This window comes from Camarhynchus parvulus, chromosome 1, assembly GCF_901933205.1.
Source record: "Camarhynchus parvulus chromosome 1, STF_HiC, whole genome shotgun sequence".
Classification (NCBI taxonomy): Eukaryota; Metazoa; Chordata; class Aves; order Passeriformes; family Thraupidae; genus Camarhynchus; species Camarhynchus parvulus.
The window spans coordinates 49,048,337-49,064,951 of record NC_044571.1 but is presented as its reverse complement, the minus strand read 5'-3'; the positions used below and the strand labels follow the sequence as shown (position 1 = coordinate 49,064,951).

The following is a 16,615-nucleotide window of genomic DNA, read 5'->3' as shown; positions in this document are numbered from 1 at the left end:
CTTTCAACTATGGGGAAGGACAGTGTCAGCAGGCTGCAAGAATAAAGAAGGGAAATAAATATCACTCAAAACCCGCAACCTGCTCTCGCCTTGATAAACAAAATGTCTTCTTAAAAATAATAGCTCCAAGAGCTTTTCAATGTTTCATTTTTCATATCAACTACAGTAATGCCTATCAAGTTTCCAAAAGGACTTGCCATAATACAGTTGACAGGGAACAAAATAGGTATATATAAACTGAAACCTGGCACACAAATGCCTATCATACAAATATATAAACTCTCAGTGCAATGCCAAACTATGTATTGGCAAGCTTTATGAAATAAACATAAGTATATACTATACTATATACTTACATCACAAACAGACCCAAAATTTTACAAATCACAAATACAAAAAACCCAAGAATATTGATTTCTGAAGAAATAAATGTACTAAATATTTTCACTTTGATTTGGCAATGAAATCTACAGAATATCTGAGGAAAAAAATGCTTTATGCAAAGTCTGGTTAGTAACACTGGATTTCACAATGTATCTGAAAAGAGAACCACTGCTCTGTAAAATATTTCATGAAAAATACCTCCACGAAGCAGTTGCTTGACCTTCCCTTCCTCTTTGGACAGTTGCAGGCAGGATAGGAAAATAAGATACTGCCTCTGCCAAAATCACAGCCAAAGCAGCTCAGCTGCAAGACAGTTAGCTCACAAACCATATTTTTGCCTGTTGTTATAGCTTGAATATATTTGCTCCCAAAAGGGGGGTGGGGGGGGGGGGGGGGGGGTGGGTGGAAAAAAAAAAGTGGAAGCCTGTAAAGAGAAAAGCTAAGATTTTTGTAGTAATATTTCCAAACTGGGAACTAACTGCTGCTAGACAACACCCAGCAAGACTTCAACACACAAAACATCCTAAACTCAAAAATACTCTAAATAATAAATTACTTACATTTGTATTTTGTTATCATGCATTTCTTCTACAAATATGTTTGGACAAATAGGCTGCTTTGTCTTATCTGAAACTGCAAGTCAACCTTTTCAGTTCTCACATTTCCCTTACCCATATCAAGCTATAGCATGAAGATCTGATACATGTTTCTAAAAATATGTTTACAACAAAAAGAAGGGCAAGGACAATCTCCATCCTGTAAAGGATGAGGAAAATGTAGAGGTACTTAATCCCTTCTCTGTTTTAGTCTAGTTGTGTTCTCAGGGTATTCAGCACTCATCATCCAAGGGGAAATGATCAGCAACCTGCTACACCACTTAGACACACACAGGTTTACAGGCCCAGGTGGGATCCACCAGAGTACTGCAGGAGCTGGCAGAAGGGCTCCCTGAACCACTTTCCATCATCACTTACCAGCAGCTCTGCCTGACCAGAGAGGTTCCACTTGACTGAAAGTCACTTAATGTGCCACCCAATGACAAGAAAGGTCAGAAGGAGAATTCAGGGAAGAAACTAAAGCCTGTGAGCCTGACCTCAGTTCATGGAGCAGATCATACTGAGTACCATCACATGGCACATACAGGACAACCAGGCCACCAGGGCTGCCGACATGGGTTTATGGAAAGGAGGTCCTGCTTGACCAACCTGATCTCCTTCTGTGACCAGGTGTCCCACTTAGTGGAAGAGGGAAAGGTTGTGGATGTTGCCTACCTGGCCTTTATAAAGCCTTTGGACACTGTTTCTCACAACATTTTTTTGGAAAAACTGGTGGCTCACGGCTTGGGAGGGGACTCTTTGCTGGGCTGAGGCCAAATATGTGAGGTTCCACAAGGCCAAGTGCTGGATCCTGCACTTGGGTCTTGACAACCACTTGTGCACTACAGGCTGGGAGAAGGGCTGGAAAGCTGCCCATCAGAAAAGGGTCTGGGAGTGCTGGTTGACAGCTACTGAACATGAGCCAGCAGAGTGCCCAGGTGGCCAAGAAGGCCAATGACATCTTGGCCTGTACCAGAAACAGGGTGGCCAGCAGGGCCAGAGCAGCGATCACCCCCTGTACTGTGCACTGTTAAGGTCACACCTTGAATGCTGTGTTCAGTTTTGGACTCCTCACTCCAAAATTGCTGGAGTGTGCCCAGAGAAAGACAGAAAAGCTGCTTACGTGTCTGGAGAAAAATCTTACGAGGAAGGGCTGAGATAGCTGGAGCTGTTCAGCCTGGAGAAAGGGAGGCTCAGGGGAGACCTTATTCCTCCACACGACTCTCCGAAAAAAGGTTGTAGCCAGGTGGGGGTCAGTCTTTTTTCTCAAGCAACCAGCAACAGCACAAGAGGAAACAGCCTCAAGCTGGACCAGGGAAGGTTTACATTGGGTATTGGGAGAAAAATGCCCAGCACAAGGGTTTTCAAGATCTGGAACACGCTGCCCTGGGAGCGGTAGAATCACCACCACCAGAGGTATTTACTAGGTGTGTGTTGTCATTACCGTGCAAGAGTTCTATTGTCATTACATTGCAAGGGTTCCATATTGCTAGAGTTTCGTACCTCCCTGATGTTTCTCGTAGGCAACTCCTCTAGGCACTGACTCTTCCTTGTCCTCACAGCAGCCAGCTGACTCCAGCTCCCTCAACCAACCAATCCACTCTTTTATAACACTCTTCTGATTGGCTACAGCTGTGGCCTGTTAGCATCAGGCCTGCTCCTAACTGGCTCAGTTGCAACTCTTTAGGGGGAAAGATTACTACCTTTATTTACTTATGTTCTATCACCCTACAGGTGTGTAGATGTAGCTCTTAGGGACACAGTTTAGTGGTGGACTTGGCAGTGCTGGGGTAGAAGTGGAACCAGTGATATTAAAGGTCTTTTCCAACCTAAACTATTTAATGATTCTGCTTCTAGTACCACAACAACCACCATCTTAAAACACATCTCTGCTGGAAGATCTGATTGCTCAGTACCATGGTCCTTCTAAAGGATTATAGAATCACATCATTCAGGTTAGAAGGGACCTGTTAAGGTAAGATTTTTTTTTATTACTGTGAGGGTGACTGAGCACTAGCACAGGTTGCAAGCAAGGCTGTGGAATCTCCATCCATATTCAAAACCACCTGGCAAGTGGCTCCAGGTGGCTCTGTTTGAGCAGAAGGGTGGACCAGATGAACTTCAGAGGTCACTTCCAACCTCAGCTGTTCTGTGATTCTGTGTCTGATTCTGTCAAACCCTGCTCAAGCAGTGTCAGAGACAGTAAGGTGCCCACTACCATGTGTAGGGGCACTTTTAGTACTACCAAGGAGATATAAACCTCTCTGGACAACACTTGCCAATGCTTGACCTTTCTCATAGCGAAGAATTGCTTTCTTGGAATGCACTGGAATTTCGTGAATTTTAATTTGTGCCACATCAGTGCTATGTCAGGGTGGGGGACACTCCTGAGAAGCATCTGGCTCTCCCTTTTTCATTCCCTCACTGCATTAACAAAATCACTCCTGAACCTCCTCTTCTCCAGGCTAATAATCCCAGCCCCCTCAGCCTTGCCTTACTGAAGAAAAGCTCCAGATCTTTAATCACCAACACAACTCTGCACTTAACTCTTCGCAGTATCTCTCTCCTCTACTGGGAATCACAGAACTGGATACTCCAGATGCAGCCTCATCAGAGAGTAGAGAGCACCTCCTTCAACTCAGCAGAGAGCACCTTCTTCAAGCAGCTGGCAACATTCTTCCTAACATAGCCCAGGAGGCTGTCTGCCACCTTTGCCATGGTGGTGCATTACTGGCACACAGATGGTTGCCAACCAGTACATCAAGCTACTTCTCTGCAGAGCTGTCTCCCAGCTGGTCAGCCCCCCCAGTGCTATTTCATCCCTGATGCAGGATTCTGCAATTCCCCTTGTTGCACTTTAAATTCCCACTCAGCACAAAACTCCAGCCTGGCCACATCCCTCTGAACACAAACACAACCATGTGGTATATGAGGAACTCCTCTGTTTTATGCCATATGGGAACATGCTGGGGGGACACTGTCCCAGCATTCAGGCCATTACTGAAGATGCTAGACAGTATTTGCCCCAGTATCAGCTTCTAGGGTACATGACTGACACCTTGACTTCATGTCACAGACCACAAACCTCTAGGCCCAATCACTCAGCCAGTTCTCAATCTACTTCACTGTCCACTTACGTAACCCATCCACGGTCAGCCTGTGCGTGCTGTGGGAGGCAGTGTCAAAAGCCTTACTCAAGCTGAGGTACAACACATGCACTGCTCTGCCTGCCTGTATCTGCAGATTGCCTACAGTTATTTTTCACCAAGGCCTGCAGATTTTTAAGGAATTCAGCTGTAAGATTCATTAGAGTGGGAAACTGTTCAGCTTGATAGGTGGACCTAAAAACAGCACTGAGAGCACAACCAATATCTTCCTTAAATAATAAAAACTTTTTATTTTTTGATTGCTGATATTATCCCAGATAACATCAAATAGTTAAAATTACTGGTGTTTTTATTTAGTAAGTCTAAAATTTAACATTTTTAGTGAAATGGACAATAAGTCAACTGTCATTCCAAGAGCCATGTGTATGCTCTCCAAGCCATTACCAGCTTATATACTATCTTCTTTAAATAATTAATCAAGCATTCTGATGTGAATTTTCATCCATGCCAATAATAAAAGGAAAGTCAGGGCTTAAACAGTAGATCTACAAATGGAAAAATCATCAAAATCCTGTCCCCTAAATCCGTAAATCAGGGTAAGGAACATCAGCTGCAATCCAATTACCACAGGCTTAAAGGAAAACATAGGCAGAGTAGTAGGACAGGTTTACTCCGGGCTTCTAAGGCATCTAAAAAGAAAAGGTTAAAAAAAGTCAGAACAGAAAAAAAAAGGCCACCCTACTCATTGATTTTCCAGTTGGGATTTTTATGTGCTATTGTTGGTGAGCTGAAATCACACATCTTTTTAATCATTACTTTAATTTCATAACTAAGGACTATTTTACTATGACAATAACTTTCTTAACAACTACCATTTTTCTGAAAACCAAAACTCTGGAGGCTTAAGAATTATTCTAGCTGCTGGAATACCCTAAGGCCTCTCCAATAGTGACAGAAACAAATACGACAGGTTCTAAAAACGAAATTAAAACCCAACTGCACAAGTAAAATGCAACTGATTTTCATTTGACCATGACAGAAGGGCAAAACAATATCTGATCCCTTTTGTAACTGGAAAGGTTTCCAAAACAGCATAAATCTGTCTCAGATGAAGAAAAGCAACTTAAAAGAAAGCATCCCCCCAATGTCCTCTCCACACAAAGAGAACGGCTCTCAGTACAACCACTGACAATTGGAGTTTCTCTTCTGTAATTATCTGATTTTTCATTACTCATTTCAATGCTGTCTATGAAACTAGATCTGCAAGAACACGTGCAAGAAAACCCTTATTCCTCAAGTCTGTCAATGCAGATGAAAGTATTTTTCCTTAAATACCCCTAGGTCTTTTTTTTTTATATTTGGGAAGTCATTCAACCACAGCAAAGCTGACAAGATCTGCACCTTTGGCCACTCTCCTGTCTAAACACAACCACCAAAATTAAAGTGTATATACAAAGCTATCTTACACAGAATCATATCAGCAGAATTTTAATTTAGCAGATATGCTACATGAAGTCAAGGAAAATCTGTACTTACTAAGAACAAGCCCATTACTCGTGATTAATGACAGTGTAGCATCTTTAAAGTGACTACTATCAAAAGCAAACCAAAGAAATTAAAACTTAGTCTGCAACAAATAGCAGAAGACAACTGCCAAGTGCAAACAACTGAAAACTCACCAGTTTATAGCTATCAACAGTCTACCCTATATACCAGTATATTCTAGAAACAAAAGTGGATAGAGAATCGATTGGTTTGAAGAGAAAAGGAATAGAGACACGACTACTCTGAAAACATACAAGCATAATGAAGATATATGAGCACATCTGTTGGAAAGAATTATGTATTGGCTAGTGGGAGAGAAAAGCAAGGCCAAATCAGATAGGAAAGTCACAAGTGACTACATGTAACATGGCGAAACAAAATAAAGAAGAGGCTGAAATAACAAAAATAGAATAAGGTATTTATATAACAACAAGCTCATCTCAGTGTAATGTAAATGACTGGCTGCAGATCTGTATAGACACAGAAATAGGAAAGATGAGCAATGTTACCAACTGCAACAAGGAGCACAGCAGAGAAGTAATACTTCTGTTTTAATCCCATTAAGGTTAAAACTCTTAGCTACAAACTTTTCCAGACTGACAGAGATCACGGGCAAAATAATCAAAATACCACAGCATCTGTGAATTTAAACTACAAGCAACAGACTTCCGCTTTTGACCTTATCTGGCTTTGGCTACAACAAAAATTTTCTTCCAAGCAGCTTGTATCATGTTTGTATGTTTTGGATTTGTGATGGGAACAGTGCTGGTAGCACACCTGTGCTTTATCTATTGCTGACTAACACTTGGGTCAAGGCCTTTCCAGTTTTTCACACTGCCCTGCCAGCAAGTAAACTGGGGGTGCACAAGAATCTGGGAGGGAATATAACTGGGACAGCTGAATCCAACTGACCAAAAGGATATTCTCTACCATATGACATCATGCCCAGTATGTAAAACAGGGAGGAAGAAAGAAGAAGTAGGGGGACAATATATTCAGAGTTATGGTATCTGTCTTCCCAAGTCACTGGGAATGATGAAGCCCTGCTTTCCCGGAGATGGCTGAACATCAGCCTGCTGATGGTAAGGAAGGAATCAATTAATTCCTTGTTTTGCTTTGCTTGTATGCACAGCTTTTGCTTTACCCACTTAAATGTCTTTACATCAGCCCCTGAGTTTTCACATTTTTATCCTTCCAGCTGTCCCCCATCCCACTGCAGGGGGAAATAACCAAGGAGACATGCAGTGCTCAGCTGCCCACTGAGGTTACACTACATACACCCTTTCATAGCAAGTATAAAGCATTTTCCTAGAGTTTTAAACCTATTTCATATGCCAATAATGCTTGGAACACAAGCCTAAAAAAGTTAAGGAACGAAAATGAAAACAAAGAACAGCAGTAATCTAACCATGCATCTCCAGTTTCACGTGGCGACAAGGAAACTCAGTTTTTGATTATTTTTTTATAATGTGTTCAACAGGTATAAATTTAGATTTATTACACTAACAACAACAAAATTTTTCTCAGGCCCAAGTAGTCATAGATATACTAGACGCAGAGAAGTAACAATCATTCAGTTTAAGTTCATCTAATTAGGTTCATCAACACCTTCATCAGTCTGAATGGAATGAACTATAACATGCTGTATACTATGATACAATAAGAAAAAATAATATAAAGCATATCAATATGCTTTGAACCATATGAAACACTAAATCTAAAAGTACAGAAACTATCTGCCTTAATGCAGTCACAGCATAAGGAGCCTATTCTCCTGTGTTAATTTCTAGTATTCATCCTTTGAAGGGGCACAATGGTAGCAACTGGCTGTGAAAGACCAATTGAATAGACCAGCTTCAAAATGTATTTACAACATGAAGTTAATTATAGGAGTACTATTCCACTTAGCATGTGAGCACAAGGCAGGGTTTATAGCAAGCAAGGTAAGAAAGAAAAAGACAAAAATGTAACCATGTGTTCAAGTAATGCTGCAAGGGATCAAGTTTTCTAAGTAAACAAAGAGTTAGGAAAACAGTTTGCATAAAGTACCTTGAAACTGTGTTATTGATACATCCCATGTGCTTTCTATAAAGACATAAACAGTCTTTATCTTTAAATCATGGGTTTGGCAAAACATACATAGTCATATGTCAGGAGGAGAATTTACTAAAAAAAAATCTTCAAAATATTTTGGCCAGAAGGCTGATCATAATATGGGAGGAAAACCAAAACTAAACCCTGACAGCTGATAGTTAACATAGCAGAAAAACAAATTCAACATCAAGTTTTTAAGTATGCAGGAAACACATTTACTACATTTAATATGGCTAGCAGTGAGGAATGGTAACTTATTAAATTGCTCCAGCCCAACCTTAACTGCCTCAACTTGCTACTCAACAAACCATCAGTGTGCCAGAGCAGATTGTGTAACAAACTGAAACTTTAACTAGGCATGTCCTCTCAGTTTAAACTAAAAAATACAACATCCAAAAAACCCACCACAAACTGTGGATTCATGTTTTAATTTTTCCCATTACTTATATAAATTATTTTTTATAAATATACACAAATAAAATGCCCATCTTAAGCCTCTCAATGTAATGTTACTGGGCTCTTTCCAGCTTCTATTATGTTTCCTACACCAACACTGAACAAATACAACCATGTTAGACTAAGAGACAACTAGAGGTTTTTAAAAAAACTACCACATAAAACTGTTTTCCTTAACAGAATACAAGGTAAATAAATAAAAATACACTATTTTAGTCATTTGCTAATCCCCATTAACCAACAGGGCAATACAGTATTAAAACACTACTACACTGCAGATGAAAAGCCTAGAGCAGACAACAACTCTCATCAGCTCTTCTAATGCACTGCTTAATCTGAAACTCAACAACACATCAATTTCCCAATTGAAGAGTTTTAGTTTACACAAAACTTGAACTCTGTTTTGTAAAATTACATCTACAAAACACAAGAACAGAAAAACAGATAACTAGACTAGAATATTTCAGTTGGAACGGACCTATGAAGCAAACATTTGCACAGGAATAAGCAGGAAAATGTAGTAGGCAATGTAACACCACTATCATTTTACTTGTCTTTGTACACATAACCTTTATTTTTTTAACTAAATAAATGCTTCCTAACTTTTTGCAATTATTATTCCATATTAAAAGAGCAACAAGTTCCAAACCAAAAAATCTAACAGCTTTTGTAAAGGCTTTAGATCTGAAGAAATTAAGGCTTTCTTGTGTACCAACAATCAAATTCACACAAATCTCATACACCAAAATTTACTTTAAAATAGTTTTCACAAAATCTTTAAATCCTCGCAAGGCAAAGCTAAAGCTTCAGTAATATTTCTGCACAAAATTTTCAAGTATATATACTTCAAACATCCCAAATAAGCACTGCTTTACTGAGTATAAGTAAGGGCATAAGGGAAGACTGTAAATTTTTAAAAGCCTAAAGACTAACCTAATGTCCAGAGGATGTATAATTTACAATTACAAGTGTGAATGAGTAACCTACTTCCAAAATGGGCTGTAGTCATCTAGCTGAAACAATCAACATGAAATAAAGTTGGCTGGCTCTTCTTCAGCCAAAACAGCTAGTAAAAACAGCCACCTAATTTCTAGTTAAGAAATCTTACATTCCCATCATCACTGAAATATTCCTGGCCTCAGTGAGGCCACAAAACTAGAGTTCACAATACAAAGAGAAGCTTTCTTTCTTTGAAGGATTTGAGATGCAACTTTAGCAACAAAGTAATGGTCATGAGTATGAACTCGCTGTCATTTTAGAGTACACTGCCATTGTAATATAACAATTTCAAGTTAGTCCAAATTATGTAGTGAACACTTCCACTACAAAACAGGTCACACTAAAGCCATTATGAATTTATATAGCTTATCCATATTTGACAAGAAGTTTCAAAGAACATGCTGAGCCTAACCGATAATTCTGGTAGTACATAAATAGGTGAAAGGACTGCCAACTCAGGAAAAAACCCCAAGATGCACAAGCAAGAATAGCAGCAATTCAGATGGATAGGGATGTTTGTTAGGATTAAGTTATACTACAGAAAAAGCGCATTTGAACACAGCAAAAATGTGAAAATCAGAAATACCTTACTTTGCAAATACAGAGCTTTGGTACAGCACTAAAACCAGTATCCACTTGCAGTTTTGTCCACCCAGAACCCAGCATACAAGACTACAGTTAACATGGATTTTTAGTTGCCCTCTGAAGAGGCCAATACTTCCTACTAGTGTTTTACACACTTCAATGGTTACACTAGACATTATGCAGCTCTTTTCAAATACTTCAGAGGCCACAAAACAGAGACTATAAACTGAGGCATGCTCAGAGCAGATTTTTCTTCCAAACCAATCTTGAATTGACAACTAAATTGTCCACTGCTGGTAGTACTGCAGCAGATCCTTAACACTGTTATCTGCACAAAGACAACAGCATGTTAAATCACAGAATTGGATATGTTTTTCTGTTTCCTTTCATAGGATTATTAGGTTGACAAAATTATTAGAGTGACAAAAAAAAGTTTCTTTGCTCCCGCCTCTCTGTACACAAAAATCTTTGTGCAACCCTTCACCTCACACTGTCACAAGTGCAATCACAAGGTGAGCCAGATCAGGGAATTAGTCCGGATTACAACAAACCAGTTTTGCCAAGTAAATTTTAACCCAGAGTGAGTCTCTAATCTGTTACTGCAAGACACTACAGAAGTATTATGTCAGCATGGCAGCAGGAGCAAGCACACCAACCAACCCATCTCCTGTGGAGACCAGTCCAGTGTTCATGACACTGCAGCCTGTATCACATGAGGAAATGCAAAGCGCTGCTGGTTCTGTTTCAAAGCCAATTACTGCATCCTACTCAACACGTGATATTCATCCCTTCCGATGACAGCCAGCACAAACACCTTGCAAATGTGATACTAATCTTGTGACTTTCAGATAATCTCCACAATGTTTGATTTCCTTGTCTACACAAAAGCATTTTCATACTGCTTGCCAGCTCTTCATAAACATTAAAGTTAGGTTTGGAATCGAAGCACTTACTGAGGCAGGCATTGGTCACGGCCCATGAAGTGCAGAGTATAATTTTGCAGACTTGAAGCGAAAATTCTACATCAACTTATTGCAAATAGGTTGCACTATCATTCTTCACATTAGTCTTCTTGGAACACATTAAGAATTTTATTACTATTGATAAGCCAATTTGTTTAGTTTTTTTCAGTTAGTTCAAGTTATTTTTCTAGTCACAAACACTATTACTGACAATCTTGCTGATTAAGAGGCCTCAGATTTTCCAGATATATAAAAATCAAGTTAGGACTTCTGTCATAACCTATATTATCTTCAGCTCCATTTAATTTATCTAGCACTGTTTTCTACCATAGCAACTAGATGCAGCCACAGTTAAATTTAAAGCTCTCTTTAGAAAATATTTGGAATTTGTATTAGTTTTGTAAAAAGGCATATTTTTGACCATTTCTGTTTAAGTCTACCAGGCAGCTGAAGTATTTTGCAGTATTTTGACACCAATAGGGAGAAAAGGTGGAGACCACAAGCGCTATCTTGGCTGCCATCAGTCTGCCACATAAGATAGTGGGGGTAGTGGTAACAGGAAACTAGATAATTATTAAATATTCCTCCTCTCAAAAGTCCAATACACACTGGCTGTATTCACCAGTATTAACTACCTGCCATTTACTTGCCAAAGCCTAATATAACCTGTTTGCTCCGTACAAGTAGTCTTCTTTGACTTGACCTCAGAAACATCAATCAAAAGAAGCATTAACATTTACACACACCGAAAGCTAGTATTTTCTACAATTTTAGTATAAGGGATAGCAGTTGAATCATCCTGAAACCAAATGGAGGACACGACTAATGCAAAACTACAGCTTTAAAAAATATAGACCCCTTTAGGCAAAATTCAGACAGGTATCTGTGCACTGATGAACAATTGCACAGCTGATTTCCTTGCATTTAGTAGTGTCCTTACACTCAGCACTTGCAATCCCGGGGTTAAATGATACAAAGCTCAAAATTGGGAAGAGATTTAATGGAAAAGGTATAAGCAATGGACTAAGAAATACGTGGAGTAAGAAAACACTTGCTGGTCTTCAGGGGGGAAAGAAGAGCTATAGTTGCCCTATCATACACTCTGAAAAGAAGTGGGTAGTTGCGAAGACGTCAAGCATCCATGCTATCAGTCCACGTTTCCAGCATTTACCATAAGCAAATTGGGAAAGGTATGTGCCTTATGTTAACTGCACTCCTAGACACAGCTTTCTGGGGTGAGGGGGCTGGGGGGTAAGCCCTGCTGTCAAGTCCGACTAACAAAAACCTGAAGAAGCCAAGCAAGCAACCTCCTCGTGCTTTACAACCGTTTGCAAACTTGAAACAACGGTGACTCAAAGCTCTCCATAGGACCCGGCCACCCACATCACAGTCTGAAGAGCAGCACAGGCTGAGAACACAGGAAGGTGCCGGTTTCATGTCATCCACATCCTCAGCGACCTCCGGAGGGGAACAATGGGGAGCCCTTCACACAGCGAGATCGGGCACCCCGCCACAGCCTGCAGGGCCGGGAGGATCCGCCCGGGCCGGGCCGGGGGCTGCGGGCCAAGGGCGGCCTCCCCTCCCGCCCCTACAGCTCCGCACCGCTACAGCCCGCAGCCCCCTCCCCGCCCGGGAGCAGGGCAGGGCGGCATTCCCGGCCGGAGGAGCAACAGGCACCCTGCTGCGGCCCCAGAGCCGGCCGGTAGCACCGGGAACGGGAGCCGTGAGGGGCATCATCCGCCGGGGAGAGGTGGTCGGGAACCAGGCGGGGCCACACCGCACCCCAGAACCCCCCGGCTCCCGCCCCAAGGCGCTGCCTCCCTCCAGACACCGAGACCGCCTACATGGCGATGGCAAAGGGGAACATGACCTAAACAGGAGGAGGAAAAATACGGCAGGGTAGCTAAAGGCAGCTCCGGTACAAGGAAAAAGCGCCACGGTCTCTCGCTCGGGTAACACAGTCAGCGGGAGCCGCGGGTGCCCTGCGCAGCCTGTCTCGGGAGAGACCACGGGATTCAGCCCGTTCCGGCAAGCCTGGCCGGAGCGGGGTCTGCCCGGGGGCCCAGCATTGGCATTGTCAATCCTCCCGGGGGAGCTGGGCCGCACACTGGGGCGGGCACAGGTAACTCTGTCCCGGAGGGCCCCGGGAGAGGGGGCGGCAGCGCCATCTGCGCGGTATCGCCGGCCAAGCGAGCGGCGGGGCCCGGGCGGCACCTGGGCAGCCGCCGGGTTACATCACCGCCCCTTCCCTCCGTCCGTCCCCCGGGGCGCGGCGGCGCGGCCACATGGCAGCGGGGACACACAACCGCGCTGCCCGGCACGGGGGCGGGGAGGAGGATGAGGAGGGCGGCTGCCGGGAGGGAGGAAGATGCACGCGCCGGGCCGCTCCCAGCCGGCGATGGGAGGGGTGGCGGGGGCTGCGCGTCTGGCCCGGGAGGGAGCGCGGCGCGCGTTACCTGCCCGGGTGGCTCCCCAGCTCACGGTCGCTCAGCGCCGCCGTGTAAATCCTCCGGTATCTGTCGGCCAGGGCCTTCCCGGAGAGCAGCAGCTGGTAGCGGCTCCGGCAGCCCAGCGGCGGGGCGGGCAGGGCTCCCAGCCCGCCCGCCGAGCCCTCCTCGGGCCCCATGGCCGGAGCGGCGCCGCCGGAGGAGAAGGAGTAGCCGCGTTCGGCCCCGGTGCAGGCGGCGGCGGCTCCCGCAGAGGCGGCGGCGGCTGCGGCGCTGCTCATCCCCCTCCCCGCCCGCCCCCTGCTTGCAGCGGCGCCGCCTCCTGGCGCGGCGCGGAGACAGGCGGCTCCCGCTGCCTTCACCGTCGGGGCCCGGCCATGGCGAGGCCGCAGGAGGCGCCGTAGGAGCCGCCCTTCAGGCTGCGCATCCACCCGCGCTGCGGGAACACCCCGCTCTTCCCTTCCTCCAGCGGCGGCTCCAGGCCCCAGCTACCCGCCGCTCGCCTTCCGCCCCGGGCACAGCGCCCGCCGCCACCGAGTCCCGGGAAGGACCGTGCACCGCCGGGACCGGGGAGTGGGGGGGGCGGGCTGCTTGCTTCCCCCTTCCCGCTACAGGGTGTGTGCGTGGGGGCGGGGGGCGGAGGCCGGCGGTGCCGCTTCCCCTCCGGAGTTTGTGCTCGGCGCTGCCGCCGCCCTCTCCCGCACGGCCACCCCGGCCCCGCCTCCCTCCCGCGGGCACCGCGGCCGCCGGGCGCATGCGCTGCCCCGCCCGCCCCGCGCGGCCCCCGGGAAATCCGGGATCGGCGGGAGGGAGGGAAGAACGGAGGGAGTACCTGCTCCGTGCCGCTGGAGTACCGCGGGGTTGGGGCACCGAGCCTGGCACAGCCTCCCACCCACGGTCACGTCCGAGCGGGTTCGGGCTGTGGGAGCCCAGGAGGCACGGAGCTTCTTCTGCGCCCTGTTGGGAATGAGTATCACGGGACCAGCTGGGTTGGAAAAGACCTCAGCCATCGTCGAGTCCAGCCTATGACCGAACCATCGCCTTGTCAATTACACCATAGCATCAATTGCCGTGTCCAGTCTTTCCCTACAAACCTCCAGCGAGGGTGACTCCACCGCCTCCCCGGGCAGTGCATTCCAATGCCTACTCACCCTTTTTGCTGTGAATAAATTCCCCTAATGTCCGCCCTAAACCTCCCCTGGCGCAGTTTAAGATTCTAGTTCTGACCCTAGCGCCCAGGAGTAGAGGCTGAAGGCCACCTGACTTCAACCTCCTTTCAGGTATTTGTATGGAGTGTCTCTCCATCGTGTTTTATTGAGGTGTCCAACACCTTGCTTCGTGCTATGTAATGCTACCTAGGAAGGATCTTTTCCCAGGAGCAATATTCTCCATGACTTGAGGCAGAGTCCACTAAATCGAGTTGCCATAGTAGGTACAATTTTCCTTAAGTTGCCTTCAATATCTCCAGGGCAACTTACCTGCTTTTAGAGGATAAGGGAGGCATGGCAGCAGGCACTTTCTTATCTTCAGGTCACTTACACTATTGCTTTTTATCTGTTGGAGTTGTAGACCTGCAGTTTTGCCATACTTTCTACTGCTTTATACAGCTGAAAACTTCAAGTATGTAGGCCAGAATATGTAGTATGTAATAAATAATAACTAAAAAATAAATTTAAAAAGCCTTCATGCCAAATGTCATTTAGATTGCAGTCTGCAGAAAGCTGTCATCCAAAGAAGGTATGTGCTGACATATTTTCTTATTTTAAATTCTACATTCCAAAAAAGGTCCTAAACAAACCCTGGAATTCCCCTGCTTGTAACTACAGATAAATATTTTTGCAAACAATTTCTCTATAATCATAGAGTCACAGAATACCTGGAATGGATGTGACCCACAAGGATTATCAAGCCTCTTGACCTGCTCAGGACAGCCAGAAGCATAACATGTGCCTGAGATAGATAAAATAATAGCAAATATAAGAGAACTATGCAATTGCCATCTTTCTTAAGCTTGTGTGTTGCCCACCAATGCTTAATCTTTCAAGCTGAATTTCAGGTATTTTTTTTTTTTAACAGAGAACTAGAGATGTTGAAACCAGTAAATTCATGCAGGTTTTCACAAAGGTAACTGTTCAGGTTACCTTTGTGAAGACAGCCAGAATAGTGCTGCCACTGAAGGAAAAGCTACTTTCTGGTGCATTTAGAGGCAGCTAGAGACCATTCCAGAAATATTTAAAGCATTAACTAAAAAGCTTTCCATTACAATTCTTATACTTATGTAGTGGGTGGGAGGGGGGAAAAAGAGAAAAAAATAATAAACCAGCAGTGATTAAAAGGAGCTGTGAGGAAAGAAGTACCACATCTTATGGTGTTAACCACCACCAAAGCACATTCCCTATGAGAGTCAGTGATAAGTCTTTCTAGCTCCTCTTCTAGGAGTTACCTAAAATCATTCCTACAGACAAGATCCATAAAACCAAAGAAACAAAAAACAAATAAACAAGAAAGCAAATGCACTGCAAAGAAACAAAAAACAAATAAACAAGAAAGCAGATGCACCCCAAATAAACAAACACAAACAGAAAAAACAAACACGAAAAAAGCAAAACCAGCAAATCCACACCCTTTTAGCTCATATTTTTGTTTTACTGTAAGCTGTTACTTTATATCCAAATAGTAATTTTTCTTCACTAAATGCACACTGCCTGACAAAAGGGTTGTGTTCTGGTATAGCATTTTTCTGTCTCATCTCAAAATTATTCTGCACTGCTGCCACTGTAGCCATCTTACTGCATGGGCAATAAGTGCTGGCAAAATTTTATGGAAGTGATGCAATTTATTGCAATTCTTGCATATTGCTGCAAACTCTAGAATTTGTCTGGGCTTGTGTTTACAGAGCCACTCACAGTGGGGTGAGCATTATTTGCAAACTGCAACTTCTACTCCACATCTGTTTTTATCTCAAGTGTTTTTCAGTTTGGGTGAATCTTGCAAGGTGCCCAGAGTGCAGAGTCCACTTTCCATAAGCTTCAGTCTGTGATGAGCAATGGAGTTTGAAAAGGATTTGCCAGGCCAGGATAACACTGTAACTTCTTCTAGTCCGCCTCTGACCTCTCTTCACTCAAAATACAAGTGTCCAACTTGTGAGACTCTTAATGGCACAAAGTGGGAGCTGGGCTCGGTCCTCATTCACAGCCATATTTTCACTTCTTACTTTGTCCTCCAAGGAAGCCACCTTTTGTTTTTCCTTTATTTATTTGGACTGTGGTACTCATATTTCATATTCTGACACCGATTCTGAGCAACAATATCACTACTGTGCCATGTAAGAGCATTCAGGAGAACACATTTTATCTGGTCCAACCTTATACTAGATCTGATATTGACTATACTGCAGTTAGCATAAAGTGTATTCTGCAGTTCTGGGATGAAATCATTAC

At 44.0% G+C, this 16,615-nt stretch overlaps 1 protein-coding gene across 17 annotated transcripts in view; it reads right to left on the bottom strand.

Moving 5' to 3' along the window:
• Positions 1-13,891, bottom strand: part of MYCBP2 (MYC binding protein 2) — a 176,933-nt gene extending 163,042 nt beyond the window's left edge. For 16 of the 17 annotated variants that reach the window (XM_030943587.1, XM_030943604.1, XM_030943631.1 and 13 more), the window contains exon 1: positions 13,185-13,891. In XM_030943587.1, the coding sequence (XP_030799447.1) occupies positions 13,185-13,456 (272 nt within the window). In that variant the 5' untranslated portion in view covers positions 13,457-13,891. The remainder of the gene's footprint in view (positions 1-13,184) is intronic. The other variant, XM_030943657.1, reaches the window with a different exon arrangement.
• Between the last annotated feature and the right edge of the window lie 2,724 nt (positions 13,892-16,615).